We start from the raw sequence: 13,300 nt of genomic DNA, 5'->3' as shown, positions 1-13,300 counted from the left end.
TGCCGGCGTAAAAACACTGGCGTTCTACTCCAAACTTTCCTTGAAAGAATATACAGCTATTCACCTACCTACAGGGGGCTGGTAGGGGCCCAGAATGCTTCACGCAGCTCTGGCTGCAGATACAGGCCCCGCACTTCCGGTTCAGAGTCCGTGCACAGCCTCTAGCGGCTGCAACAAACGAGATGGCGGGCTCAGCTGGACCAACAAACAAGGACCCACCGATCTGCCCCACCTGATCTCCGCCCATAAGGACCTCCACCAGGGAGGCCGCAGACCGAGTGCGCAGCCGCCGCGCAAGAGTCCCAACTGGCCATAGATGTGCCGCATAATTCGGTGCGGGGCTGCGGAGAATCCAGCCCTACGATTCTAAATTATGATTTCACTCTCTCCCAGCCCTTGTGGCTAAATTTGGCATATCAAGCAACAAAAATGTCAACAGTAAGGGAAGGATCCTAAACACTTGGAGCAAAGAACAAATACTTAACTGGAAAATAATTGAATACTGGAACACTAATATTAGCAAATTAATTTGAGATTATATTTAAAAAATTTATAATAATAGCGCTTTAATTTCAACATTGTGGCTTTGAGAATGAAGCACAGCGTAAAATATAAAAAGGGGTGAGGGTCAATTCATAAGAAAAATTGAACATTTCAGAGCCAGAATTGTCTCATGATAGAAGTGGAAAGATACAGACCACGTGGGATTTTTAGTGTAGTTAAAACATCCAACTTCTTTTGTATAGTCATTTTACTCAATAAAACGTCCCTTTCCACAGTAGAACTGTCGAGTTTGTAAAACACTGCATTCCTGCAGAAAAACCCATAATGAAGTTTTATTAAAAATAAAATGACCCTGTCAGTATATAGGAAGTTCTAGAGGTGTTGCAGAGCTACTTTTTCTCCCAATTTTCATCCTAGTAAATTAAAAAAACGTTTTTTCACACTGGATTGGTGTTTACTAGCCCATTACAAAATGAAGAAAAATTAGCATTTTTGTCTCCTCAAAAATAGTCTCCAGCCCAACATTGGCCAATGTGAATTTTAGAAAGCACCTCAATGATTGGCAAATTAGGTTGGAGTCTAGTTTTTCCCTAATGTTACTGTATAGGTACCAAAACCTATTAACCCAAATTTCAACAGGCTTTCCTGGGATTTCTTGCAAAATATTTCCTTAAACCTGGGGAATTTAAAACCAATTAACAAGTTTCATTCGCAATGTTATTCCAACCTCAGGTTAAGTGGGATCAAGCTCACTTTTTCATTAAAACATCCTGCCAAGAGTTATAGGGCAAGACTATGTCGACTGTACTCAAGGATGCAACTGACAATTAGAATTGTGCCGCATTAATCGGATAACAATTTCACAGTGGAAAACATTGAAGTGATTATTGTGCAGCTATGGCTCACAGATGGATCTGTGATAAAGAAAGTTTCAGGACACAAAACAAGGGTTCAGATGCAAACAGTACACAAATTAGTCAAAGTTATGCAACATGTACCAAAACATGTAAAAATGCTCAGGGGTCATCTTAGTTCAATTTGAACAATAAGATATCTGCTAGTAATTTGAAGCACCCGTCAAGAGACCTTAAAATCATAGCTTCCAGTTAAAAATAATCATTTGAAACTATCCAGTTAAAAACAATCAGATGAAACTGTATTCTGGGTGGCACGGCGGTGCAGTGGTTAGCACTGCTGCCTGACAGCGTTTGTGGACCCGGGTTCGCTGGGATCCCTGTCAGTGTGGAGTTTGTACATTCTCCTCGTGTTTGCGGAGTCTCACCCCCACAACCCAAAAAGATGTGCAGGCTAGGTGGATTGGCCATGCTAAATTGCCCCTTAACTGGTGAATGGAACCAGCTATTTCTGATAGGTAAAAGGGTCAAGTTCAAAGTGTATACGAGACTTCACTTAAACCGCATGGTAGATTTCAACAACTAAATTGATATAAAAAATAAAAAACTTGATACTTCTAGATACAGCTATGTTTCAGTCCCATCAATAACAACCTTGGCAAAGACTGCCCCACCAAACTATTAGTTATGGAATTATCAAATCATGATGCACCAGGCGGCATGTGATGCAGTGGATAGCACTGGGACTACAGCACAGAGGACCCGGGTTAGAATCCCGGCCCTGGGTCACTGACCATGTGGGAGTTTGCACATTCGCGCCATGTCTGCGTGGGTTTCACCCCCACAACCCAAAGATGCGCAGGTTAGGTGGATTGGCCACGCTAAATTGCACCTTAATTGGAAAAATAATAATTGGGTACTCTAAATTTACATTTAAAAATCAAGATGCACATCCAAGATAATGTTTCATTGCTGCAAATTATTTAGTAAAATCAACAGGTCTGAGCTACATCAAGCGAGGGAAAGGTTGTTACATTTTTTATATCCATTTAGGGCTAGATCATCATCTTATTGCCCATTCCTAGTTTCCCTTCAAGAAGGTAGTGGTGAGCTGCCTTCTTGAAGCACAGCAGTCAGAGGTTTAAGTACACCAGGGCTATCAGGGAGGGAATTGCAAGATTTTTATCCAGGAACAGTGATATATTTCCAAGTCAGGTTGGGAGAACCTCCAGATGGCAGTGTTCCTATGTTTCTGATGCTCTGGTCTCTCTCAACCGTAGTGGTCATGGGTTTGGAGGTGCTGCCGAAGGAACTTTGGTGAGTAAGAGTTGAGAGTTTTACAGCACAGAAAGAGACCTTTTGGCCCATCATGTACGTGCTGGCAATCAAGTACCTATGTATTCTAATCCCCAGCTTGGGTCACTGTGTGGAGTCTGCACGTTATCCCCGTGTTTGCGTGGGTTTCCTCCAGGAGCTCTGGTTTCTTCCCACAGTTCAAAGACGTGCAGGTTAGATGGATTGGCCATGATAAAGTGGGCAGCACAAGTGGATAGTACTGTGGCTCCACAGCGCTACGGTCCCACGTTCGATTCCCAGTGTGTTACTGTCTGTGCGGAGTCTGCACGTTCTCCGTGGGTTTCCGCCAGGTGCTCCGGTTTCCTCCCACAAGTCCCGAAAGATGTGCTGTTAAACGAATTGGACATTGAATTCTTCCTGTGCACCCAAACAGGCTACGGAATGTGGCGACTAGGGGCTTTTCACAGTAACTTCATTGCAGTATTAATGCAAGTCTACTTGTGACAATAAAGATTATTATTTTCCATCACTTGGCCCATAGCCATGTATGCCACGGCAGGGTGGAGCATACTGGCTCCAACCCAGCAAGTACACGTAAATGCCGGTTTGTATGGCCCTGTCAGCATGGGTTGAAAATCCGTTTTCACTATCAGGGAGGAACCAGAGCATGGGTCCCTAATCGCTGCTGGACTCAGACCTCGATTTTGGCCGGGCGTCCGATTCTCCATCCGATCACAATTCACGATTCCGATGTCACGAGGCCGAGAAACCAGCCCAATATTTTAACCAATCTGTTCATACTGTCACGGTGGAACTACAATATCAGACAGCACAATTAAATGAATCTGCGATATGGACAGCACGGTTGCTTCACAGCTCCAGGGTCCCAGGTTCGATTCCCGGCTTGGATCACTGTCTGTGAGTAGTCTGCATGTTCTCCCCGTATCTGTGTGGGTTTCCTCTGAATGCTCCGGTTTCCTCCCACAAGTCCCGAAAGATGTGCTGTTAAACAAATTGGACATTCTGAATTCTTCCGGTGTACCCGAACAGGTGCCGGAATGTGGTGACTAGGGGCTTTTCACAGTAATGTCATTGCAGTGTTAATGTAAGTCTACTTGTGACAATAAAGATTATTATTATTTTCCAGCACTTGGTCCATAGCCATGTATGACATGGCATTTCAAGGTGCTTGCCTAAATGCGAGTTTCCACCTCTACCACCTCTGCTAAGGCTGCCCTGCTGGTGGGGCAGAACACACCCAGGAATGGTGGATGGTTTCTGGGACATTATTTGTAAGGCAAATGATTCTATAAGTAGGACGTCAGGTTGTTGCTGGAAGCAAGCCCCCAAGCATGAAGGTTTAATTTAAAAAAAAATTTTTTTTTGAGTACCCAATTCTTTTTCCCCCCCAATTAAGGGACAATTTAGTGTGGCCAATTCACCTACCCTGCACATTTTTGGGGGTTCTGGGGGGGGGGGGGGGGGGGGGGGGGGTAAGATCCACACAGACACGGAGAGAACGCGGAAGCTCCACGCGGACAGTGACCCGGAATGGAACCCAGGTGCTGGAAGTAGCAGCGCTAACCACTGTGCCACCTGCCCCCAGACATTACTAAGAAGGGTTGACAGGCTGGGTTTTCTGTTGCCATTTCCAGTGCAGAGGTCAATGCCAGGTGGTCAGTCACGTCTCATTCATTTTTCCCCCCCAACTGAGTGGCTTGCTAGGCATTTGAGAGTCAATCACATTTTGGGCCTGGAGTCACATGGAGGCCAGGCAGCTTTCCTTCCCCAAAAGACATGAAGTGAACCAGATGGACTTTTACAACAGTCGACAATGGTTTTATGGTCACCATTACACTTTTAATTCCAGATGCTTTATTGAATTTAAATTCCACCATCTGCCATGGTGGGGTTTGAACCCAGATCATTCCCCTGGGTCTAGATTACTAGTCCAGCATCAGTACCACTGTCACCACCTCCCCCTCAAGATGCATTTCTTTCCTCTGCCAGCACAAGTTTTACCTACACTTATTTTATATTCATTCAGAATTCAAGAAATGTTTCATTTGCGCATGCAACAAACTCCATCAAAAAAATCAACAATGTACAAACCGGAAGTGCTGCAAATATAAATCTACAGAAAGACAGTTAGATGTGTGAATGGATGAAAGATTCATTCTGAAACATTTGGCTTTCAGCTGCACATTACAATCAAAATTTAAATTGACTAATTTTAAAAGATTTACAATCTCGAGCTTCATAATGAAGGGTGTGTGAAATTTCTATAAATCTCAAACTGTAAAACTCCACAGTAATTATGAATTTTTCAGCTGCAGTTGGGTTGCGTCTGGAGAATGCTTTGAAATATATTACTTGCACTGGTGGGATGATAAGAGAATAAAACTCAGGTATACTCGCTCAAACAGTCTGGTGACAATACTGAAGTAAACAGAGTAGCTGTAATATAGAAAATGTTTGATCTGCAGACAGTGCTACGATCACTGGAATTTGAAAGTATAAGTATTAAATAAAAATTCCAGAACTCTAGGATTTTTGAGTTTGAGGACAGTGGTAACAGGATTTTGTACCTGCTAAAGATTATATTTGAATGTTAAATGCTTCTCATTCACATGCTGGCTACAAAAAAAAATACAAATACAAAAATCACAGCTTTCAATTGCATTATCAATACAAAAATCACACCTGCTCAAAAACCAGCAATCTAACAATTTTGAAAGCGTAATTTTAAAGTCAGTGCAGTAAACTTCAAAGATCAAAAATATTTTTATTTCTCAGTCTCAGTCCCTTACCATTACTAAAAGTAATCCTTCATGCAGCAGGCTATTCCACAGATGCTGATAAGCCACTTATACTGCAAACCAAGAGACGTTTTTCATTGGGGGGGGAAAAGCTGAACAATTTCAAAAGACTAGAATGTACCATGATACAGCATCGACTTTAGCTCACTTTTTTTTTCAAAAACAGGACAACATCCAATAGCACAGTTTTGCGCATTGGTGCATCTATAGTTGGTTTTATTGTTGCAAACCCAGTCTTTCACATGCTCAGGTTAAAAATGCTGGTTAACAGGGAGTTGCATAACTCCCACATTGCAAGACCGCTTTATTCAGACACAATAAAGAAAATTGACCCAATAATTTAAGAATGAAGAACTTTTCCTATTTACAATCCATTGTGATTTTTTGATGAATACATTATCTGAAAGTGCTCAGCTTAAAAGAAAATTGTGCAGTCAGATATTTTGGTTACTAAATAAAGTACCGGATAACAAAAAGTTTAGTGCTTGGGATGCAACCGCTAAACAGCAACAACCAAATCTATCAGCTGCATTCTTTTCGTGGGAACTTTCGGAATGAAATGGAGACTACCCGCTCCATGAAATCAGTACAGTAAGATACCTGAATTTCAATTAATCCTACACAACTGAAAGATGTATAAACCATAAGAAAGTCCAAAGTTAATGAAATATTTTCCTGGACAACTCACATTCCTGTATCCTCAGCAACTGGAAAGCAAGATGCCTGCTCCCCATCCAGTACTCTAGCATCCTTACTACAAAAACGTAGCTACCACAAATCACACATTAGTTCTAGTTATCTACTCCCACAGCCTTGTCCTGGTTTCCAAATTGCCACTTCTGCCAAATCCCCGTTCCCCAATATATGCTTGCCTTTATGGCCTCAAAACAAAGAGTGAGATGCAGGAGTGCACAGTGCAACTGACCCAACGGTCAAACACAACCAGTCAATCGGACAAATTACTCATCCAGACGGCAACCATTGAAACAAGTCTTCCAATTAACTACTCCCATCGTTCCTCTACAACCAGCTCATGTATTTTCTTCAACGCTGAAGCTGTTCAGACGTTTATCCATGCCCCCGATTTAACCCTTCCCACCCGTCCTCCACTTCAACTAACACCAAAACACTAGCTTCTCCATATCTCTTCTAGTCACTGCCATAGGAACCACTCACGCCTCCAACTTCCTTCCAATCTAGCTCCCAACTCTACCCAATACACAGCAACAGGTTAAAACCCTTTACATGACATTAATTCCATGGTTGCTACTGCAATGTTTCATGCCCCTAACGTGAATTCCTTCTTACATCAATCCATATGCCATCTCTCCCAAAATGTAATCAAGTACCTGTGACTACTCTTTTTACTCTCCCAAATTTCTTTTCTGCAACCTTCCACCCTTTTATTCATGACACAGTATTAAAAGATTTGTCATGAATGTGCAAGTTGAGCAAATAGCTATGCAACCTATTCCACCAAGTACATCCACAATATCCTACGAATCTGGCAAGTGTGAAACATTATCCCAATTGTTTTTTTGAAGTACTGCACTGGTTAATATTGTGAATCACCAATTAACTCACCCCCTGACTCCCTGAACTCTGCCCGCCATCTACAAGACGCAAGTCAGGGGTGTGATGGAATACCCCACTTGCCTGAATGAGGGCAACTCCAACAACATAACACATCTGGGACAAAACCTACTTAATTAGCACCCCATCCAGCACCTTAAACATGCTTTCCCTCTAACACCAAAGCACATGTGCACGGTTTACAAAATGCACTGCAGCAATTACCCAAGAGAACCGTCCAAATCCATGACCAGGGCAGTAGAGACACAGGAACACCACCACCTGCAAGTTTATCTCAAGCCCCAGGTCACTTTGGGTTGCAACTATATTGCCATTCCTTCACTGTCGTTAGGTTAAAATTCTGGAACTCCCTGCCTAACTGCCTTGTGGGTATACCTACACTACATGGACTGCAGCAGATGGCTCACCATCTTCTCAAGTGCAACCAGTACAGACAAAAAAAAAATGCTGGCCTTGCCATAAACACTCAGTCAACGATTGGGGAAAAAAAATCTCCTATAGTCTTCATGGCAGGTTAGGCAGCAGAATTGGACTGGTCAGATGGGCAGAGCAGTGGCAAATGGAATTCAACTCGGAAAAGAGCCAAGTAATGCTCTTGGGGAGGCTAACAAGACAATGGATTGCACGATGAATGTCAGGACTCTGGAAAGTACTGAAGATCAGAGGGACCTTGGAGTGCATATCCACTGATCCACGAAGGTGGCAGGGAAGGCAGACAAGGTTGTTAAGCAAAGCATATGGGTTACTTGCCTTTATTAGCCGAGGCATAGAAAATAAGAGCTGGGAGGTCAAGCTGGAACTGTATAAAATGCTGGTTAGGCCAAACTGGGGCACTGCATGCAGTCCCGGTTATCATATTATAGGAATGATGTGAGATTTACCTTGACTGGAGGGTCTGGGCTATGTGGAAAGAGTTGATAGGTTGGGGCTGTTTTTCTTGGTTGAGAGGGGACCTGAGATGTACAAGATTATGGGGGCCATAAATAGGGTGGATAGAAGGTATTTTTCAATTAGTAGAAGAATCAAAAACCAGAGGACATAGCTTTAAAGAAAGAGGTAGAAGGCTAGGAAATGAGTTGAGGACAATTTTTTCCCCCAAAGATGGTAGGAGTTTGGAATTCATTACCCAAAAGAGTGGTCAAGTCAAAAACTCTCTGAACATTTAAGAAGTATTTAGACATTCACTCAAGCTGCCATAACGTCCAGGGCTATGCGCCCCAAGCACTGGAAAATAGGATTAGTATAGCCTGGTCTTCATTGACCAGCTGGACACGATGGGCTGAATGGTCTCTTTCGGTACTGTAAAGTTCAATGAACCTATGAACTAAGGTCAGTCACATGCATCCTGTAATGGTCACTTTGACATTACAGGATGGCATTAGCAAAGTTCTATTACAAGTCATCTACATGCTTGGTCGCAGTTGGCACAAATCAGAGAAGTAAAAGACAAAGCAGAATAACTTGAAAGGAAGGATTCATAGCCCAAAAACATCTCATGTCTGCATGGGTTTCCTCCCACGGTCCAAAGATGTGCAGGTTAGATGGATTGACCATGCTAAATTGCCCTTGGGTGTCCAAAAAGGTTAAGTGAGGTTACTAGGTTATGGGAATAGGGTGGGCTTAAGTAGGATGCCCTTTCCAGGGGATGGTGCAGACTCGTTGGGCTGAATGACCTCCTTTTGCACTGTAAATTCTATGTCACCTGCAAATAGCTCACACTGACCGAGCATTTAGCAACATCTGAAAAAGATACACAACTGCTATTAGCACCTACACAATGATAGTTTAACAGATCACTTTCAGGAGATTGGGAGGAAATCTGAATAAAAACCAGTGTGTACTGTAGCTTGATAAAAAAAACATGAAATAATTACTTTACATCTAATAGCTATTAGGATTTTGATACACAAATCTGGAGTTAGTTTCTATAACCTTATCAAGGATCTACTCATTATAGATCCTAGAATTTACAGTGCAGGCGGCCATTCGGTCTATCAAATTTGCACCGGTCCTTGGAAAGAGCACCCTATGCCCACACCTCCACCCTATCCCCATAACCCCACCTAACCTTTTGTCACTATCATGGCCAATCCACCAAATCTTTGGACTGTGGGAAGAAACCAGAGCACTTAGTGGAACAGTCACCCAAGGCCGGAAAACATCCTGGGTCCCTGGATTTGAGGGAGTAGTGCTAACCACTGTGCCATCCGTAATTAGAAGATAAATTGCAGGTTAAAAATTCTGACAAAATGCTACGCGCCAACCATCCATATCACGAGGGATAAAGTCCACACAAGCACTTGAAAGTTTGTGTTAAATGTCAAGTGCATCAATAACTGCCGGAATTATGTAAAATGTTCTACAGGTGGTTAATTACTAATATTGGACCTATACTTTTTTTATGCTTCAATTTTGTACTTTAAAATCTTGAGCATTTAGCATTATAATTTCCGTCTTTGGGCCATCATTCCAAATCCGATTAACAGCCTCACGAGTCTCGGGAAAAAAGGCATCGTGCCAAAAATATTGCCTCGGAATTCAATCGCGAGACTCCCATTTCGATTAAGGCTGGCCACAGCAGTCGATTAGACCCAAGCGAAATAACACTGAAATGAAAGACCCGGGACCAGGACCGATAACAAAGAAATTACGAGATCTTTGAGGTCAAAGTGATTGCGAACAAAACACAAAAAATAAGAACCGCCGCACATTGGTGCTCCCCGACTGTACGTGCGCAAGATTTGTTTTTCACGAGTTGGTACTGAAATCACAATCGACTAAAAAAATGTGGCGACGCCTAAACTGGAGACGGGATGGTGTGTGTCCCGGCTCCAGCTTCACTCAGCCAGCTCCTGAACGTACCTTGCAAACAAGTCCTTCCCTTCAGCCCTCCCGTTAAAGGCAAGGTGAGGCACCTTGCTCTCGGCTCATGTCAAAGCAGGCGGGGATTAAAAACACTTTTCTCACACCCAAAGTAGTGTTCTTGCTGCCTCTTTGCTCTGGAGGATCCACGTGCTGTTATATAACACACGCCCCCCAAAAAAGGAAAGGAGCGGCTGGAGGGGAGAGGTAAAGCAGCAGCGGCGAGCCACAGGCCGGTAAAAAGGGCGCCAACCCTCCCGCAAACGGGCACGGCTGCAGGGGGAAGACTGAGAGTGCTGGGGCGCCGCAAAACGACAATAAAATCCTGCCACATCCAACTTTCTTTCTCGAAAAAAAAAACCCACACGTGATACTGCCCCAACAGAGAAACTGCCGATAGGGGTGCGGGGGACTTCTCTCTCTCCGGCTACAAGTCGTCAATGTCAGCACCTCCCAAACACTCCGCCAATTCATCTTACTTCCGCCGATTCTCTTTCCTCCCTGCCCGCCTCCCCCAAACACAAGGGGTTTGTTTACACTCCCACACGGCAGCTGATGCAAAGAGAGGATCCTGTTCAGAAAGTCGAAAACCCCAATTGCGAGAATGCGCGGCAATAACGCTGGCTCCTCGTGACATCTGCGGCCTCCCGTACCCGCTGTTTATTTAAAATGGGAAAGTAAACGCGCGCGTTTCTTTATTGGAGCCTGGACGCGGGCTCCCCCCGATTTCAGGACCTCTGGAGGTAGGTGTGACACCAAATTTTAAAACTGCTTCCACGTTTAAAACCTGGATTTCACCCCCTTAGAAAAAAAAAATCTGCCTTCTTTTCAAACTCACCGGCCCTACGTCCCGGAGGCCGCCTGAGCCCGAGGCGTATCTCCTCGGATCTCTCTGCCGCTTTCAACAGCATCTTTCCCCAACGCCCAGAGACATGGGCTCCCAGGGCGATTCTCAGCCCCGAGTGGGGCCGCCTCACAACGCGTGCGCGAGGACAGATCAGTCCGCGCCAATCCCCGCCTTCTCCTCCTCACCACCACGCCTGCGCGGTAGCACGTCGCGCGCGGGGTGTCGGGGGGAAGGTGAGGCTAAGCTTCCCTTCCCCCCCCCACACACACCCCCTCCCCCTCTCTTGACGCGAGCAGTTGCTCGGCCGCGCGGCGCTATTCAAATTCTTCCAAACGAACTTTTACCGGACGCAACATTGGGGGCGGGGCGGATTCCTCCCGCAAACGGTCCCGGAACACGATTAAACGTAAACGACATATTCGATGGGTCGGGTCGTTTACCTTCAGTGGTGGTCTCGTCTTCTTCTTCAACAACGTCGTCGCCGCCGCCGCCGCCGCCGCCACGACAAGTCCGTGACCCTCTCCACTCGCTGTCTGCCGCCATCTTTAACAGTTTAAATCGGGCAAAGTGACTGACGTCAAAGGCTGACAGCGGCTCTTTTATCAGCGCGGCTCGGCTGGGGGCGCCTCGGAGCGTGGCGCTGCGCGGTCCTAGCACCCGTACCGTTTACGTTCCATTAACATGAGGGTGGACAAATACAACAAAATAACTTACAGGCGAAAATAACGAAAAGACCAGATTTCGACATTGAACGGAAGGGCCGATAATAACAAATGTGAACTGGTTTGACAAAAGAATGCAAGTTATTTTAAGCTCACTTTCAGAATAGTTGGGCACCATTAAAATAGGTAATTTTTCAGATCGAAAATGAATGTGGTGGTCACTCCTAAATTGGGCTGTGAGGGAAACTGCTTTCAACACAAGAATGACTTTGGATCAGCAGACGCTGTATCTACACATATATATTTCACATATGAAAGATCCCATGTAACCTCAGTCACAATACACATGGTCTCCTGAATATGCGAAACAAACGCTTCTGAATGCACATCGGGTGAAATAAATTTGTATTTTTGCGAAACTTGGCTGCAAATATATTTTGACCCAAAATTTTTGAAATCAAAACTTTTCTCAATCGCCTTTATTCAGGGGGAAACAGTGCCATTTCGTCGAAACTACAACACTGAATAGGAAAAACATGTGGTAATTCATGTGACATGCAGCGCTAATATATCCCAGAAAGGGATACTTGTGAAGAGGCATGTTGTCAACTCATTTAAAGATAGAGCCGCTTTTGCTTTTGCGCTGGTGTGGCATAAAAGTAGGTCACACTTTAAGTCAGAATCTATCTAATAATATCTAATAATAATAATCTTTATTAATGTCACAAGTAGGCTTACATTAACACTGCAATTAAGTTACTGTGAAAGTCCCCGAGTGGGCCACATTCCGGAACCTGTTCGGGTACACAGAGGGAGAATTCAGAATGTCCAATTCACCTAACAAGCACACCTTTCAGGACTTGGGGGAAACCGGAGCACCCGGAGGAAACCCACAGGGGGAGAACGTGCAGACTCCGCACAGACAGTGACAATTTATAAAAGCAAAATACTGCAGAAGTCTAACATAAAAGCCAAAAAAAGTCAGACTATCTGTGGAGACAGAAACATTTAGCACTTTAGGTCAATGACCTTCAACAGAATTAGAATGAATTAGAGATGTAACAGATTTTAAGCAAGTACAGAGCCTGGGGTGGGGCTAAGAAAAGGGTCGGTCCATGAGGTCTGTGATAGGACAATTCTTCAGCGGCAAGAGGATGCTCAGAAAAGGAGCCTGAGAAAGGAATACCAGCGATCTAGAGTCCAAGGACCAATGTCACAACCCGGAAACACCTGACAAGTGTGCAGTCAAAGATGCGGCTCTAAGATCAGGCTCATCAGCCATGCAACGACCCACCGAACCCATGACCAGGATCATCACAGAGTTTCTTAGGTAGATAATTGATTGGACTTGTTAGTGCCAAAGAAGTAGATAGGTGTACATCAAGGATGAAAGTGCAAGTAGAGATGGCTGTGGAACAAGTAAGGAAACAAAAGATGGGCCTAAAGGAGATGGAAATAAAACCATCACCAATTCCTGCTATCCAGAAATAAAAAGGGAACAGAGGTTACAACCTGAAATTGTTGAACTCAATGTTGAGTTCGGAAGGCTGTATAGGGAGGGTCTGATTGAAAGATGAGGTGCTGTTCCTTGGGCTAATGTTGAGCTTGACAAGAACAGTATAGGATGCCAGAGAGAAGTGGGGGTGATATCACTCCCACCTTGACATTTGAGTTTTTGCGGCATTTTCTGTTCAAGTTCCTTAAAGACAGAGAGACAGGAGAAATTATCATGGGGAATGAGGAAATGGCAAGAGACAGAAGCAAATATTGTGCCTGTTTTCAAATTAGAAAACACAAGTTACTGGTATTTTTGGATGTCAGAATACATATTTAGCCCTATACTCAGTGTGTAAATCAGCTCCC

General features: G+C 44.2%; 1 protein-coding gene and 1 long non-coding RNA gene across 7 annotated transcripts in view; one reads left to right on the top strand and one right to left on the bottom strand.

The window, feature by feature from the left end:
• The window catches only part of atl2 (atlastin GTPase 2), a 116,319-nt gene extending 104,946 nt beyond the window's left edge, over positions 1-11,373 (bottom strand). For 3 of the 6 annotated variants that reach the window (XM_072504381.1, XM_072504371.1, XM_072504385.1), the window contains exon 1: positions 11,216-11,373. In XM_072504381.1, the coding sequence (XP_072360482.1) occupies positions 11,216-11,318 (103 nt within the window). In that variant the 5' untranslated portion in view covers positions 11,319-11,373. Of the gene's footprint in view, positions 1-9,928; positions 10,355-10,766; positions 10,906-11,215 lie in introns of those variants that run through there. The other 3 variants (XM_072504376.1, XM_072504388.1, XM_072504391.1) reach the window with 3 other exon arrangements.
• The window catches only part of LOC140420396 (uncharacterized), a 44,649-nt gene continuing 41,805 nt past the window's right edge, over positions 10,457-13,300 (top strand). The window contains exon 1 of the long non-coding RNA XR_011946341.1: positions 10,457-10,671. This is a non-coding gene — a long non-coding RNA (uncharacterized lncRNA). The remainder of the gene's footprint in view (positions 10,672-13,300) is intronic.

This window comes from Scyliorhinus torazame, chromosome 1, assembly GCF_047496885.1.
Source record: "Scyliorhinus torazame isolate Kashiwa2021f chromosome 1, sScyTor2.1, whole genome shotgun sequence".
In the NCBI taxonomy this organism is placed as follows: Eukaryota; Metazoa; Chordata; class Chondrichthyes; order Carcharhiniformes; family Scyliorhinidae; genus Scyliorhinus; species Scyliorhinus torazame.
This window is presented reverse-complemented; position numbering and strand designations above follow the sequence as displayed.